General features: G+C 42.4%; 2 protein-coding genes across 3 annotated transcripts; one reads left to right on the top strand and one right to left on the bottom strand.

Moving 5' to 3' along the window:
• On the top strand, window positions 547-7,868 carry LOC8082190. Of its 2 annotated transcripts, none has more exons than XM_021455348.1 (12): window positions 547-845; window positions 1,291-1,792; window positions 3,286-3,436; window positions 3,710-3,817; window positions 3,929-4,272; window positions 4,358-4,422; window positions 4,551-4,623; window positions 4,728-4,801; window positions 4,914-4,983; window positions 5,482-5,645; window positions 5,722-5,794; window positions 7,407-7,868. In XM_021455348.1, exons 1-12 carry the CDS (start codon window positions 678-680, stop codon window positions 7,550-7,552), a joined length of 1,938 nt encoding a protein of 645 aa, XP_021311023.1. In that variant the 5' UTR covers window positions 547-677; the 3' UTR covers window positions 7,553-7,868. The 2 variants fall into 2 exon arrangements, with proteins under 2 accessions (XP_021311023.1, XP_021311022.1); XM_021455347.1 differs by having other exon boundaries at window positions 7,386-7,868.
• Window positions 9,482-14,643, bottom strand: LOC8082189 (F-box/FBD/LRR-repeat protein At1g13570). The gene is made up of 4 exons (XM_002455842.2): window positions 13,663-14,643; window positions 13,430-13,573; window positions 12,286-12,638; window positions 9,482-9,896 (listed from the first exon to the last, which is right to left on the bottom strand). Exons 1-3 carry the CDS (start codon window positions 14,545-14,547, stop codon window positions 12,294-12,296), a joined length of 1,374 nt encoding a protein of 457 aa, XP_002455887.1. The 5' UTR covers window positions 14,548-14,643; the 3' UTR covers window positions 9,482-9,896; window positions 12,286-12,293.

Below are 16,600 nucleotides of genomic sequence, written 5' to 3'. Positions count from 1 at the left end.
GACAGGAACAGGATGAGAATACGAGATGAGAGAATAATAGAGCAAGGGTAGAGATGTCTTTTTTCATGGCCAACCCACTGTGGCAGGCTGACATGGACTACCACGATTTCAAAATGGGCAAAAATTTAGTACCAAATTGATTCTTGTGGTAAATCTTTAATTGACGTTCTAAAGCTGGCAGGTGAAGACGAGCCAACTAAAATGATAGTAAATATTTAAATATTTCTAATTAAATAGAGAGGTAGAGAGTACCTCGGGCCGTCCAATGATGATCCGTGGAACCTGAGCTCGTCCAATGATGATCTGTGCAAGACAAAAGCCTGTTTCCAGTAGAATCCAGTCAGGAGACCCTTGTCGCAAGCACAAGGTAGCCAGCCAGCCAGCCAGCCAGCCTTTCGCCGCGGCCAACACTTCGTGACGCCGCCTCGGACGGCCCCGATCCACCAGGTCCCGTGTTCGGACGGCGGATCTCGCTCCCCTTGGCTCACCGCACACCCGCCGTTTTCCTTTTCAGCTCCCACACCCCGCACGATCCCGCCTCGCCTTCCATTTCCTGCTTTCCCAGTCGCAGCTATCGTCGGAACAGCGGCCGCCCCCTGCCCTTCCCAAGGAAACCCCAGCCCCCCCGCGGCGCAAAAACCCTAGAGGCGGCGCGGGATGCTGCTTGGGTTCCGGTGATGGAGGAAGAAGGCGGCGGCGGCGCCAGTGGCAGCGAGGAGGTGGTGAACCTGGAGGACGCGGTGGAGCAGCTGGTGGAGCACCTCGTGGTGCCGGTGCTGCCGCGCGGCCAGGTCAACCAGGAGGAGGCCCTGTCGCCTGAGACTCAGGAGGACGTGGCGCGTCAGGTGAGGCCCTGTCGCTTGACCCATTGCTCCTCTTCGCCGGTTGTGGCGCGGTTGCGGTGGGGTTTTCTGGAGGGTCGATCGGGGTTGAGGAAAAGAGCATGGTCATGACGCTTGGCATTCCCTTCCTCCCCGTGCGATTCGTTCTGGTGGTGGATTTGGGGGAGTCGCGCGGCGTGCTACGTGCTTGGGGCATTCGGAATTTGCGGCTTCTAGAGGCTGATCCGCTACATTGTTCCGCTTAGTGTTGATCAGTGATCACACACTCTTTTTTTTTTTGTGCAATACTGCAATGCCGAGCTGCGGCTTTAATCGCGGCGCCGTTATGGAGCTTATTGCGGCTTATTTGTTTCGTGCTTGGGGCTTTCGGAATTCGCTTTTGTTTTTCAGTAACTCGTCTGTGATTACCTCACTACGCCGCCATGGATGTGGTTTCGTTGTTGCGCAGGTCCACGCGACGGTTATCCTGTACAACTACTACCACCGGAAGCAGTTCCCACAGCTCGAATTTGCCAGCCCTGATCGGTTCTGCATGTCCGCCTGCCTCACCGTCAGCAACAAAAATCTGCTCATGTACGTGAACCAGGCCCAGAGCCGCCTTTTTAATGGAGTAGGGGCGGGGCTCTCGGTTACTGACAAGGCAATCATTGACGCCTGTGACATTGCCGAGGCGCTCGACCCCATGAAGGGCTCCCCCGAGATGATCATGTGGCCGATCTCTAAGGTCGCTGTTCTGCTTCTCAATCGGACAAAGAAAGTGTGCTTGCTCGAGCATGGATCTGTAACCAAGGGCGTGTGGTCTTTGTTTGAGAAAGATATCAAGACGGCATTAGGTGGTTCACTCAGCAGTGACATGTCAGTGCAGGGGTCGAGTAATAATTCCATAGCACTTCCTTCTGAACCGTACGTGCTTCAGCAGATTGCATATTCAGAGGTGGAGCTCAAAACAGGTTGGTGCTATACACTTCTATGGTTTTCTTCTTGAACTTAGACTGCATTGTATATATGAACCCTTATTCCTTTTTTTTCTGACTAGAGCAATTAGATGCAGCCTTGTGGCTAGTGGCTACAGGTCCATGCCTTAATTTGTAGTAGAATTGTAGATCACCCACAAGCACATGGGCACAAATATGGTCACGTTGTGGAGTTAGGCTAGCTGTGTGGTTTGGCTCCTCTCATTTAATTTGATTTTACTAGTGGAAATGTACATGTGACACACACGTGTCCATATCGTGATTTCTCATGCATTGCAATGACAAAATTTTTGTATCAGCGGTGACACATTTATGTGATAAAAAAATCATCTTAACCATTTATGACTTGTTCCTTTATTAGGCATATATCCTGGTATCTCAACAATTAGCATATATCATATTGAATCATAAAAAACATATATGGACCATAGTGAGATACAGAAGCATTTGATTTAGATAGTCTCTGATGTACAATGAGAATACTTTTCAAGCAAAATCTACAAATCCTTAACTATTTTAACAGGGCTCCACTGGTACTGAAGTAATCTCAAGTAGGTTTTCTATGCTGTAGCCTTTATTTCAGATAACGATTAATTTGTTTTTGTTGCTAAACAATATTAAACAGTCCGTGTAGCCTAAACTGATGTAAAACATTGCCTCCATCTTTCCATATCCACTCCAAGTCAACATAAACATGAGTTAAAAAATTCAAAAAAAATAAAAAATAAACATGAGTTAAAAGCAGGTTTCAAATGATTTCCTTACTCAGTTTCACCCACCTTCTGACCATGGTGAATCAAACAGCTGAAATCAGGTGTAACTTGGCACACACCAAAGACAATAGGAGTAGAAAACAATTAGAAACACCACACACTTCTGCTGTGCCATTTCATCAGCCTCCCGCATGCCTGCGGTTGCTCCTGTACAGGGTTTGCCTGTTGCTTTTGTTCGAATTTAGCTGTCCATACCAATGATCTCTAGTCACGATGACGGCGGTGGTGGTTTAGCTGAAGGAGACATGCTCTGTTGAGTTGAAAGGGAGATGTGCCTGTCAGGTTGGACCGTTGGAGATGATAGAGGGTAGTCATGGTGCTATGGACAGGAGGGGTCTGCAGATTCCGGACACCACGGCTGCTGCTAACCAGCACCAGGCACAGCCAGCCACTTGCCGCTTCACGCAACCAAACAGAACCCTCCTGCAAGCATCCAAAATGGCTGCTGAGGGCCTGGATGGCTAGAGCGAGCTAAGCTCTCCGGGAAGCCAACCAATCGTGGCCTAGAGTAACTTAGATTATGTACATGAGCTGATAGTTGTTCTTTTCAAAATTACACCTGTTTGTGTGTTCGATACACAAGTTGCTTCAGAAGCAGAATCGTGTGCTTGTGTTTATTGATTCTGCAAATTTTATGCTTGTGCACCTATCTTTGGTATGTCTTAATAGGTATGTCTCACACTTTTGTTTTAATAGGTATGAAGCGTACAAATTTGCGTTTTATCGAAGAACATCGGGTGTACTCACTGAGTAAGAAAGGGACAGCTACCATGTTGTTCCTTCTACACTATGATCAGACTGTCGATAGCAAGCTTAAGGAAATGCCTTTAGATGCCTTGATCGAAAGGTTTGCTTTTCCACTGTGCCTACTTTTGTACCATTGACCTAGTCAAATAAGTAGTGTGTACTGCATACCATATCTTAGATTAATGTCAGCAATGGTTACATTGCTAAAGCTCTTTCCACCCTTTTCAAGATACTCTGTTTCATATGTATATGATATAATGCTTGCTGATTGTCCCTCCTAAATGAGTTGCTTTGTTTAGTGTTAATACACAATTTTCAATTGTAGTAATTTATAAAAGTTGTCCCTATTGTATTTCTTCCTTTCCTCTGACAGGATGAGTGGTCCTATATTTGAAAGTGGTCTGTACCCAACAACGACATCTGTTGTTGAATGCTATCATTTACTGCCTTATAAGGAGGTCTTGTTAAACGTCCTGAACAGGTATACATAAAGATTTATTTCAGCTGATTATGCATGAAACCATTGATAACAACGTGTTTTCTTACAACTTTTTTAGGTTAATGACTAAATATTACTCTTGACATGTTGCAGGGACTGGCCTTTGGGTTCTTCACTGAGTGCACCAAAGGAACGGGTATTTCAAAATGGGAGATCATCATCCCTCTCTGAAATAGATGAAAGTTTGAAGGAACAAGAAGCTAATAGTAATAGCAAGTCTAGAATGAAAAAAATAACCACGGACATTTCAACTCCAAAGAAAAATAAGCAGGTAGTAAAAGCAATTGGTGGTAGTGGCACCAACAACTGCAGCACCAGCAAGAACAGAAAAGACAGCAACACGAACTGCAAAAGAAAGTCTGAAGCCTTCAAGACTAAAGTTGCTACCTACACAGAGCATGGGGGTGGTCAGAGCCCCACCAAAGACTTACAAGCCAGTGAGTCTATCAATCTTCACTACTTCAGTTTTACTGACCCATTGTTGTTTCTCCTCATCATTATGATAAAGTCACTTAATTTCAGGTGTCCAAATGGACAGCAGAACAGAGAAGTCTAGAAGTAGAAATGTGACCCAAGATATCATTTTGGTAAAGAACTTTGTATGAGCTTGAGAAAAAGATGCACCGAAATCAGGCGTGATGTTTCTAGTCAATAATAATTAATATATGCATGTTTATGTTTTAAACTTCAACTTAAAGAATTAATTATCTTTCAGATACGAGATGTTGATCCTGTAATTAACGACCATGCCTTGAAAAGCCAAAAGGAGAAAGACACTGAAAAGTCTGGTAAGGAAAATCCTATCCAAGAAAAAAGAAATTTCTTTTCCTTATTGAATACTTCCATGTTTATGCTCCCAAATCTTAATGTCTTACTTCAAATTTCATTTCAGGTGGCATCACAGGTAACATGGATGTTCAGAAGTATGCGACGCTGCAATTACTTTGGAAGATGCGAGATGATACAGTATGTTACATATTGCAATTCATTTCTGAAGTTACAGTGATGCTTGTTGATCATAATTCTTCTTTTCCTTGATAACCTAATGTGTACTTATCTTAGCCTATCTACGTTTCAGCTCCGTGAGCATTTTGTGCTTGGAGATCGAAGTGCTGAGTACGAAATGGACATTCAAACAATCTTGACAGGTATTTTACCTTTTCACAACTAAATCTGGATAAATTGGACAATAACAGTGTGAAATCAAATGATCTTGTGGCAAACAATTTTTCTTTCCATTCCACAACATTACTAAACATAGCACGAGGGCCTTGTACTCTTAGGCTTCGATTTATATATGTGAACCTTAGTCCCATACGATGGAGTTGGGCGTCACCATCCCATCTAAACAAGGCTGCAGAATACAAGTGCATGAATATTTAGCCTGTTCGTTTGAGCTTATCTGCCGAATTTGCTAGTCATTTAGCAGTGTTTTTCTCTCACAATAAATCTGCGAACAGTACTTTCAGCCATGGCTCATTATTTAGCCTCCCAAGGACAACTAGCAAGACAACTTCAATTCCCGTAGAATAGTTGTAGACCTATATATATCAACATATCTTCAACTTTGTGATTGTTGCTAATCAACCTCAATCTTTTACCTTAAAGTTATATACCAATGCGTATCATTTTCAAACCATGTGCAGAAACGGAGATGACACCTAAAATAACATCAATCCTAAAGAAATATGAGAGTAGTTGGAAGATGATGGAAGTTTCCAATCCAATTAGCTTTGGAGAAGGATGCCAAACCATGAACATAAAGAGGAAGAAATTGAAAGAAGCCATCCTTCTACGTGACAAATGCCAGGCAAGAAACAATCATCTGATGTAAATTATTATCATGACTGCCTCTACAATCCTCTGTCTGACAGTAGTCATTACAGGAACTAAATGACATATGCCGTGAGAGCAACTGGATTCTTCCAAGATACAGAGTACTTCCTTCAGTTACCGGTGGTATGTGGTTGATAATCACTGATCTTTCAAGTTCCTGCATGTCGTAGCATGGAGTCCTTGGACCATATAGGCATCAGAATAATGCGGTCAGATTTAGGCTTAACAGTCTGCTCTTCTTGCACTGTAAAGCTGATACATATAGCAGGCGACAGTTATCGTATAAAGCTACCTTTAAAGTCGGACTCTGATAGGTGCTTAAACAAGTTGTTCTTATACCATACTACATGCATGATCTTAGAACGTATACATCCTAATCATGATTTGAATTAGTTAAATGTCCACTAGTAAATATAATTGGAATCTATTTTTGATCCAACTCGGGCAATATCTTTCTCATAGCTTTTATTTTTCTCGAAAAACGCAGGAGATCTGCGTCTCATTGTATTAAGAAGAAAGAGTGTATAAGAACCCAACACTTACAAGACACCCAAACACAACTCACTCACACAACACACGCTATAGCAGCCAAAGCACAGACACACCTAAGCTGCCTGCAAAGAGGCACACAGACCCAAAGCACTAATCTCCTGGGAGATGGGAGATGGGCTTACAAGAGGGAAAGGCCTCGAGCTCCTGCCATGGTCCACAACCGGCATTCCTCCCCAGCCACTACTAAAGCCCCAGAAACACTAGGAGCCTCTCCATAAAAAACACAACGATTACAATGGTTCCTAAGAATCTAGGCCCCCTGAATGATTAGGGAATTAACCCCTTGCCTTACCATATTAGAAATAGCATTACTAGCTCTCTCCCACCAATCAAGGAAGGAGTTTTCAGTAGGTTGTGGGGACAAGGCTAGGAGACCGACCTGCCGCAGCAAAATAAACCAGTGAAAACACATTCAACCAGGAGATGGTTGATTGTTTCCTCCTCTTGGTCACAAAGTGGGCAGCATTTCTGCGCGAGGCATTCCACGATGTGCAAGGCAGTCAGACGTCCAACACTTATTGTGTGCCACTAACCACATGAAGAAACGACATTTTGGTGGCGCCCAAGTCTTCCAAATCCTTTCCCATGGTGCAAAGAGAGTAGCACCTAAGAAAAAACACTCATATGCCGCCTTGAATGAATATTGGCCATTTGAAGAAAACCTCCCAATATGTTTCTGGCTGTACAACAATGTCTGAAAGGATATCCCATAATTGGAGAAAATCAAGCATTATTCCAACAGTTATAGCCCCTTGTATGTCTGTGATCCATGCCCGGTTATTGAGAGCTTCCTTGACTGTACGCTGCTTGATCCGTCTCTTAGAGATGACAACAAAAAGTTGAGGAGTCACCTCTGCTATACACTGATCATGCAGTCACCTGTCAGCCCAAAAAAGGGTATGCTCACCATCACCAACTTCAGAAATAATAGCCACTGTAAAGAAGGCTTTCACCTGATCAGGGACATGAACTGGGAGATGAGCCCAGGGGCGGTTTGGCTCTGTTTCCTGCAGCCACAACCATCTCATTCTCAATGCCAAGCAGAGGGTTATTAAATTTGAAATTCCTAGTCCACCAAGCTCAGTTGGACGGCAAACCTTTTTATGTTTTCAATTGTTAATTTCTCATAGCTTTTAATTCCTACATGTTTGATCTTTTACAGTTTGTGCTCCTATATTGGCAGATATGTACCAGGCCAGTGTCCACCTTACGGGCCCAGATTTCAACTTGAGTGTAGATGGTGATATGAAGGTCACCCCTCATGAGGCACGAGACTCGGCGGCGTCCAGCATGCTGTCTCAGCTTCAGCAGAAGGCAAGGGAAGACTAGGAGAGCAGCATGTATCCACAGAACCCCCGATGCTGCATCTTCGCTGGGTATCGACTTCTGAATAAGGAAGCGAGCATGTGACTGGAAAAAACAGCCATCACAGCTCGCAAATGAACATGCTGGAGAGGAACATCGTGATGTTGTTTGGTTCTCCCGTGATCTCCAGAGATTACTGGTGTTTAGCACTGTGTTTATTTCTGGGTACCACTGTGTTGTTGCTTTTGCGAGTTCTCTAGCTGCAGCATGCATTATTTGGTAGTGAACACAAAAATATATCTATCTATCTATCTATCTATCTATTTGAACCTACTGATTCTGATGGTGTTTGCTGCACAAGCCACAACTTTCTGCAGGTGTGGTTCTTTTTTTTTTGTGCGAATTTCTGCATGTGTGGTTCAATCTGCAGTCCTATAGCTGTGATACTAAACTGCGTTTTCTTGGCCGATCTGAGTTTTTACTTGCTATCTTGAGTTGGCCATGTTCTTTTTGTTTGGCTGCATTCCCTGTGTTCGCACGCATCAACGCATGGTAGCCTGCTAAGCACCGGTGTCAGGAGATGTTCTTTGGTCTTAGCTGTGGACTGACTGTAGTTGTCACCTGCTGTTGTTGGGAGTCCAAACTCCAAAGTTATGAAAGGATAGTAGCCTTTGTCTGTCAACTGATTGTTAGAGATAGCCTCTCCATCGAGTATGAAGTCACTCGATGACCATCTCCTCAAATGAAAGCATGCTAGACAAGTGTGGCTGCAGCTGAATATGAAGGTTGTAGAGCAGTCCATCTGCTATGTATTCAATCCATTCCAAATTATAAGACGTTTGATATTTTTTTTTACACCAAGTTTGACCACTCGTCTTATTCAAATGCGCAAAATATCACTTCTTTTGTCATGGTTTAGTTTATTAGTAAAAGTTCTTTAAGAATAACTTAAATTTGACTATGTATAAATTTTTTGAATAAGACAAGTGGTCAAACTTGAACTAAAAAAAGTCAAATGTCTTGGAGGGAGTAGTGCTGTCACAGTATACACACTGGAAGGTAAGGGAACTGTTTTCATCTTCGGCAAAATTAAAGCGATTGATATGATAAAAAAAAGAAATTAAAGCGATTCATCACCTGAATTGAATAAAAAAGAATATAATTAACTAATAATGTAATAATACTACACGTTATATAGCTAGCATGAACCCACTGCTATTCAAGGAAACTAGGCAGTAGACAATGAAAACCTTAATGGCCAGGTTTCTGAAATGTTGGGGTTGAGGAACGACAATGTGAAATGTGGGACGTCATTTATTTAAAACCATGGTGTGAAGGGCAGAAGGGGTACGAAGGGTGGAAGGGGTACACTCTTCTTTAGACCTTGTTTAGATCAAAACCTTTTTGGATTTAGACACTATAGCAATTTTGTTTGTATTTGGAGGCTCAAAAGATTCGTCTATTAAATTATAGACAAACTATAAAATTAGTTATTTTTTATCTATATTTAATGCTCTATACGTATGCTGTAAAATTTGATGTGATGGGAAATCTTAAAAAGTTTTTGGATTTTGGTTGAAACTAAACAAGGCCTCAATGGCTTGTGGCAAAAGACAACTTCTAATACTGTCCAATAATAAATTTTGCCAAACAGTTTGGAGCCACTTGGACATGAAACCTTCATTGACTTGTTTCACGTTTCACATGGCCTCTCAACTAGCCATTGTGTTTGCCTTGATGTACCCCATCCGTTTCAAAATGCAAGTCATTTTGTTTTTTTTTCTAGATACATAACTTTTTATTACATATCTAGTTATGATAAATATCTATGTCCCTAGCAAAAGCTATGTACCAAAAAAGCCAGAACGACTTATAATTTCACAAAGGAGGGAGTAAATTAGTAAGCAAGGACCCCAACATGGTCACTTTCTACCATTTACTCCATTGCAACACTAAGGAAAATTGGAGAATTGCATTTCTGAATTTCACATAGTTCACATGTTCCAACCTTTCAATTTCTGCACCTTAAGTCAATAACAATACAATGGGAGCATCACCCTCATTTTACAACTTCTCATCCAAGATCTTGCAGAGAGACTCTGCCAATACCATACAGTATCATAGTATTGCAAAAGACAAACAAAGGTGAACTCAAATGATTACAATCCTCAGAATCAAATGGATTAGCAACATTGATCATCATCCTTCAAAAGTACAGGTGCAACACAACAAAGCTTTAGAAACCATCTCAAGTTCCTTCATTCGTCTCATTGAGGCCTTGAAGGTTCCAGTCCCACAGCTGGGCAAACTTAACCGTTGGAGTGGCAAGTTGTCTGTGACTATTGGCTGGTATAGTGGTATGCAATACCTGATAGAGAGATAGCATAATAATAATAGTAACTCTGAAGTTCCAAAACCAAACAAATTACAGAAAGATGTATGGCATATATAAACAGATTTACAAAATTTAAGCCACTTTATCTGAATAATTAACTTGATAGAATATACAGGATTAATGAACCCACTAGATCAGAATGTAAATTGCTCCCCCCCATTACTTTGTGACATCCAAGAATGCATGCAACCAAACGTTTCTAACTTTGCTAGTATTTTAGAACTACTCCTTTTTATTAGTCATATGAAAATAATCATGGGATATGTCGTTAAAAAGTTTTCCATAGGTCCTGTTTGGGTCCCAGAATTGAGAGGAATCGAGAAGTAATCTAATAATGAAAATGGGAAGCACTTTCTAGATATTGGTTTCAATTCATGGGATCCAAACAGGCCCTTAGTGATCGTATAGTATCATTTTTAATAAAAAAACTTGCTGTAGAAATTCCATATTGGAATCTTGTAAGCTAAAAAACATCATGCTACAAATGGAGGGTGTATTCATCAAGATCATTGCAATGTTGCTGAAAAGTTTGAGCCTGTAGCATAAGGATGTCACAAGGTTTGGACCAACTATTAGGGTGGTACTCTCCCACAACATACCTACCACAATATGTGGGTGTGGACTCTAACAGATGAAATGCAATGGTCTACAGAGCAAAGCTGAGGGGTAACGGTTTCAAATGCAGTTAAACACACACTTTGGTGTCTGGTAGTTAGCAGGTAGGTTAGCCTACACAGGATGAGCAGTCAGATTGGATTAACATTTTGTAATATCCTGGACATGCTGTCAGCCTTCTCTGCGCTGGATCACATTCACATATCTAGTATATTCTGTAATAGGCCAACAAAAGAAGCCTCTGTGGTAACTCTCATGGCTTAGAAATTAACAAAAAATACATATAATGGCTTTTCTGTTGCCATTATTAAAAAATAAAGCTAAGTTTTTGGCAAAAAGGACAGCATAACAATATGTCTAACATCTATTAGCTTATAGAGAAGAGTCCATATGTGGTGAGATTAATTGGAAAAGAAAAAAAACAGTGAACTTCCAAATTAAAGAAAAAAAATGCATAACAAATCCCACTTTTGCCGTTGCACGTTGATCTGAGTACTGACATGCAAAGGTACTGAAGAGGTGGATCCCTGGCAGTGGTGGTGGCCCTCCAAGGCGTCAAATTAGGCAATGTTAAGGATGACGACAAGCTCTCCAGTGAGCATGGATGGTAGTAAGGGAGCTCTTTCCTCGACATAGAACAAGGAGGGAAGCTGAGCATGGATGATGACAAAGGCAGAAAACTTCATGGATAGAAAGGATGGTAATGCAGCCATCACAGATAAGGAAAATCTGCAGTGAGCAGCAAAGGTGGTCGTGCTCGAGGTAAGCTAAGCATGTTATCAACAGTAGGGTTCAGTTCCGCAAGGAATGAGGAAATCACAGAGTGATCCATGTGTTCAAGATCGACCTAGCAAGAAGATCCAAGTAGTACATACTGACGAGGAAAAATAATGCAGCACCATTGAGAGGGAAATAATGCTAGCAGCTAACTTCAGTGATCTTGGATACAATATGGACTAGCAGCGGTATCAACTATTATGGCCAACAAGCTACATGCAAACACTGGCCATGAGGAGGCTCAAGAGAGACAAAAGGGGTAAGGCCATAAGGGTAGTTGCCATTTGCCAATGCCCGAACTGCTTATCGGCAATGGAGATGACAAACAACATTGATATTAGGTTGTGATTTGCTATCTAGCCGTGCAAATGCATGGACAAGCTTGCTAGTTAAATAGCAAATTGCCACCTGAGATAAAATAGTAAATTGTTCTGATGAGAACCAAGGAAAGTTCCTATGCAACTGTGTCACCCAAAAGGTGAGGTGAATGATGTGTCGTAACAAGCAAAAACAATGCAATTCAGTAAATATATACTTTTTCATTACCACTGAAACTGGAAGTTTGGGAATAACACACATCATGGTTGTGGGCAAAAACTATATGCAAATCCAATGGACTAAACTGACGTACTAGGACACATTTCTCATCCTATCTACAACCGACAGTACCAGAAGAAAACACAGATCATGCTTTTTTTTCTAGAAGAACTGATGTTGCATCTCAAGCTGGATTCATAACAGTTATGACATAATCAAAGCTCAAGGGATCTGAGGTTACAACAAAAGGCACTGTGTAGAATTAAGCAGTTAAAGAATCAGACATAATCACATAATAGTAACATATATGACTGTCTAAACTGGATGGCTAGATGTGCCGAAAACTCAAAGTGCAGGTGTGGTGTTGACAGTAACAATATGACAATATGAAGAATACAGAATGTAAAGAAGTTTGAGAAAACCATGATAATACCTCCAGATTCAGCAACCAAACGGGTCACTCTGAAACAAATCGATGGCTCTCTGGAAGCCCCACACAGTGCCATCTTGCCTCTCCACCACAACTCTAGCATCTAGAGATACACACCCTTCGGAAGATAAATGACATAGCACAAAATCTTTTGAACAACTGCCATCGACAAAAACATGAAAGTCCTCCAACATTTGAGCACTTTCCATGATGAACTTTGCAAATGCCAGCTCATTATCCTCGCCTCGCACAGCTTCTAACACACACTTCTTGAGATGTGAATATACACATTCTGTGAAGCCAACTTGATCCCAGAATTCTATGCCAGCATTAACCAGTGCTTCAGAAGGAACAGACTACATGGCAACCAAGTTAATGGTTTAGTTTAGGGAAAAAGTCCATATAACCCCTTGAAGTATTGGCACTTTCTCACATCATACCCCGAACTTTGAAACCGTCTAACGACCACATTAAACTATGCCAAACCGTCTACTTGACCCCCTCGGCCGGTTTTGCTCCCTGGTTTTGCGTACGTGGTGGCTGAGTTGGACAGTGGTTTCCACGGTGGCCGCGGGACCCCACTCGTCAGGCCGCTGGAGGGTGAAATACGCCTCCCCTTTTCAGAAGCCGCCTCCGTTCCCTCTCACTCCTCGCTCCCGCCCGCTCCCTCCGCCCCTCCGTCTTCACCTGCTTAGCATATGCTCTGAATTCATCTCCTTCTTCATCTTCAGCAGAGCTGTCCTCTTCTGGAGGCTGCTTCTGAAAAGGGAACGGAGGCGGAGAGAGCGGAGAAGACGGAGGGGCGGAGAGAGCGGGCGGGAGCGAGGAGTGAGAGGGAACGGAGGCGGCTTCTGAAAAGGGGAGGCGTATTTCACCCTCCAGCGGCCTGACGAGTGGGGTCCCGCGGCCACCGTGGAAACCACTGTCCAACTCAGCCACCACGTACGCAAAACCAGGGACCAAAACCGGCCGAGGGGGTCAAGTAGACGGTTTGGCATAGTTTAATGTGGTCGTTAGACGGTTTCAAAGTTCGGGGTATGATGTGAGAAAGTGCCAATACTTCAGGGGGTTATATGGACTTTTTCCTTTAGTTTAGCAAGTAAAATCACAAACTACAACATGAATGATGAAGTCATGGGCTTGATACCTTGATGTACAATGTCTCTAGGCATGGGAAGCATTTAAGCAAGGTGGGCATCAGTTTCACTTGATCCTCGACTCCAAACTGCACCTTCAATGCCAGTGTCCTCAGGGTCCGAACCATTGCATTTGGCTTTATCTTTGTCTCAAGCTTCAATACAAGGAAGAGAAATGGAATGATTAAATATCATCTATCCCACTATGGAGAGGCAAATGAAATAAGCAGCACACGCCCCGTACCTTTATGACAGTATTACCAATCTTCAATTGATGCAGTCCAACATCAAAGTAACCAAGAATCTTCAGCTTTGGTGCTTTAATGATTTTAATGTGTGTGGCAGCATCAGCAATCGGCTCTACCAGCAAGCGATCCAGGTTGGGCGCATCGTCAAGGTGCACCTCTCTGAGCATCGACTTCCAAATCACCACACAGCGCAAGCTCCCCGACCAGATATGGAGGTACCTCGGGTAGTCCTGCGTCAGAGCGAGGGCGAGGGTCTCGAGCTCGGGGCAGCGTGGGATCACGGCGTGGAGGTCGCGATCCTGCGCGGAGGAGTGGACAATGCCTAGCTCCCGCAGACTGAGGAGGGCCGGAGCGACGCCGGACGTGTCCGGGAATTGACTGAGGCCGATCCAGAGGCGGCCAAGGGCCGCGCAGTCCAAGACCTTGGAGGGGACGCGGTACTCGACTGGCCAGGAGCCATTGATCACCACGACAAGGTCCTCGACGTCCCTGGAGGCGAGGGAGGCGAACACGGAGGCGACGACCTCCGCGTCCTGCGAGGAGGCGAGGCGCGCGGAGACGACTGGCCCCGGGTGAGAGGCAAGCGCCGCCGCCGCCACGGCGGGGGCGAGTCCGTGAGCGCCGTCGTCGAGGACGAGAGGGATAGAGGCCCATAGGTGGCGCCAGCGGGAGGAGAGCACCGTGGTGCGGGCAGCGTCCTTGGTTGGGAGACGGGAGACGATGTTGCGGAGGATCTCGTCGGGAAGGCGACTGATGCGATCCTCCTCCTCGCCGTTGAGGGAGGCAGCCTCCGCAGCGGGGAAGGAGTAAGAGAGGGAGCCGGTGGCAGAGGCGGCGGGCGGCGGGAGGTAGGATAGGACGGCGGCAAGGGTGTCGTCCATGGTGGCAACGGCGGCGACGCTTCGTGGCTTCCGCCCCCGGCGGCCGATTACCTTTTTTTTAGAGGTGTTTGGGCCGGGGCAAAGCAGGGGACGGGGCGCAAGGAAGCTGCATTCAATTATCATGGTTGAATGGGCTGAGGTGCAATCTAAATTTGGGGCCTGTTTGGTTTCTCTTGCTAAATTTTAGCTAGCTAAAATTATTTTAGCTACTCTTAGGTGACTAATAGAACTAAACTATTTTAGCTTCTTTTAGTCAATGTATTTAGAACTTTAGCTACTAAAGTACTAAAGTTTAGCTAGCTAAAATTTAGCAAGAGGAACCAAACAGGGCCTTGGACCGGAACTTTGAACAATACATTTTAATTCGGAAAAAGTGCATTTTAGATCCATCAACTTTCACAAAAGTTTGATTTTCATCCCTAAACTCTAAAACCAGATAAAATACATCCCTCAACTTTTAAATCCGTGCACATTACATCTCTGTCCTGGTTTTGAAAGCGGTTTTGTCCTTTTCTTTTTATCTATTTCGGCTGATTTTTTGAAAAATCACAGTAAATCACATAAAATCATAAAATAGAAACTTAATTGTGTTGGATTGTAGATCTACACATTAAATATATAATATAGTATGTTTTAGTACAAAATTTTTTTATACAGCTTTAGATTTATGTTTTTCTGTAATTGATTAGACTAATTATAGCTATAGTTTCTATGGTACAATTGTGATGAAAATTATATAGTGGGCTAATTATTCTATGATTCAGTTGTAGTAAAAATTTCATACTCATTGGATCATGTATTACTTAGTTATAGATTTATTCATGTTTATGCTTGTTAAATCTTAATAAATCTATAACTAAGTTATACATGACGTAATGAGTATGAAATTTTTACCATAGTTTAAACATATAATAATTAGCACAAAATAAAAAATTCACCACAATTGGGCCATACAACATATAGCTATGAATTATTCAAATTAATTATAGAAAAACATAGATCTAAAGCTACAACAAAAAAAACTTTGTACAAAGCATATCATATTATATGTTTACTATGTAGATCTACTTAGCTGGAGTCCAACAAAATCAAATTTACTATATTATGAATTTTATGTGATTTACTATAATTTTACAAATATTCAACCGAAATAAATAAAAATAAAAAAGACAAAACTGCCTTCAAAACCGCTCATAACCATGTCAGGGACGTAATATGCATGGTTTTAAAAGTTAAGGGATGTATTTTATTCGGTTTTGAAGTTCAGGAATGAAAAGTAGACTTTCGCGAAAGTTGAGGGATCTTAAGTGGACTTCTTCCTTTTAATTCTGAAACGAAAAAGTCCAAATTGCGTCCTTCAACTTTTACAGAATTATTCTTTAGACATATGTATTTCTACAATTAATTCATACTTGCAGTTATAGATTTATAAAATATGTTATGCTTTCGTACATTTTTTTAGCTTAATTTTAGATATATATGCATTTCTAATTCATACATGCAATTATAGAGGTAGGATAGGACGGCGGCAAGGGCGTCGTCCATGATGGCAACGGCCGCGGCGGTTCATGGCTTCCGCGGCTAGCAGCTGTTTACTTTTTTAGAGGTGTTTGGGCTGGGGCAAAGCAGGTGAGTGGGCGCAAGGAAGCTGTAAAATGGTTTGACGAGAATTCAAAGAAAAAAGAATAGCGAGCTATAGCGGTGCTATAGTTACTGGACAAGCGTGCTGCTAAGCTATTCGTATTTTTTGCCACTATCACAAGTTTTACCGCCATTATGCGCTATAGCGCCGCTTAGTTGCATTTGCTATATATAATAATTTTTACCGTTATTACGCGCTATAACACCGCTATTTTAGACAATTAAGTTTTCATGAACCATGATGTAATGTCATATTGGTATTTAGTAATGTTACCTAGACTTATGGAAACATATTTGTATTCATCAAAATTCTTCATATTTGTCATGTTTTTTTCATCATTACTCGTGTTTTTCATATTTTTTTTATAAAAAACGCTATCCATCATAGCCCCGCTATAGCGTAGCTGCATAG

The sequence above is a fragment of the Sorghum bicolor genome, chromosome 3, assembly GCF_000003195.3.
Source record: "Sorghum bicolor cultivar BTx623 chromosome 3, Sorghum_bicolor_NCBIv3, whole genome shotgun sequence".
Lineage (NCBI taxonomy): Eukaryota > Viridiplantae > Streptophyta > Magnoliopsida > Poales > Poaceae > Sorghum > Sorghum bicolor.
This window is presented reverse-complemented; position numbering and strand designations above follow the sequence as displayed.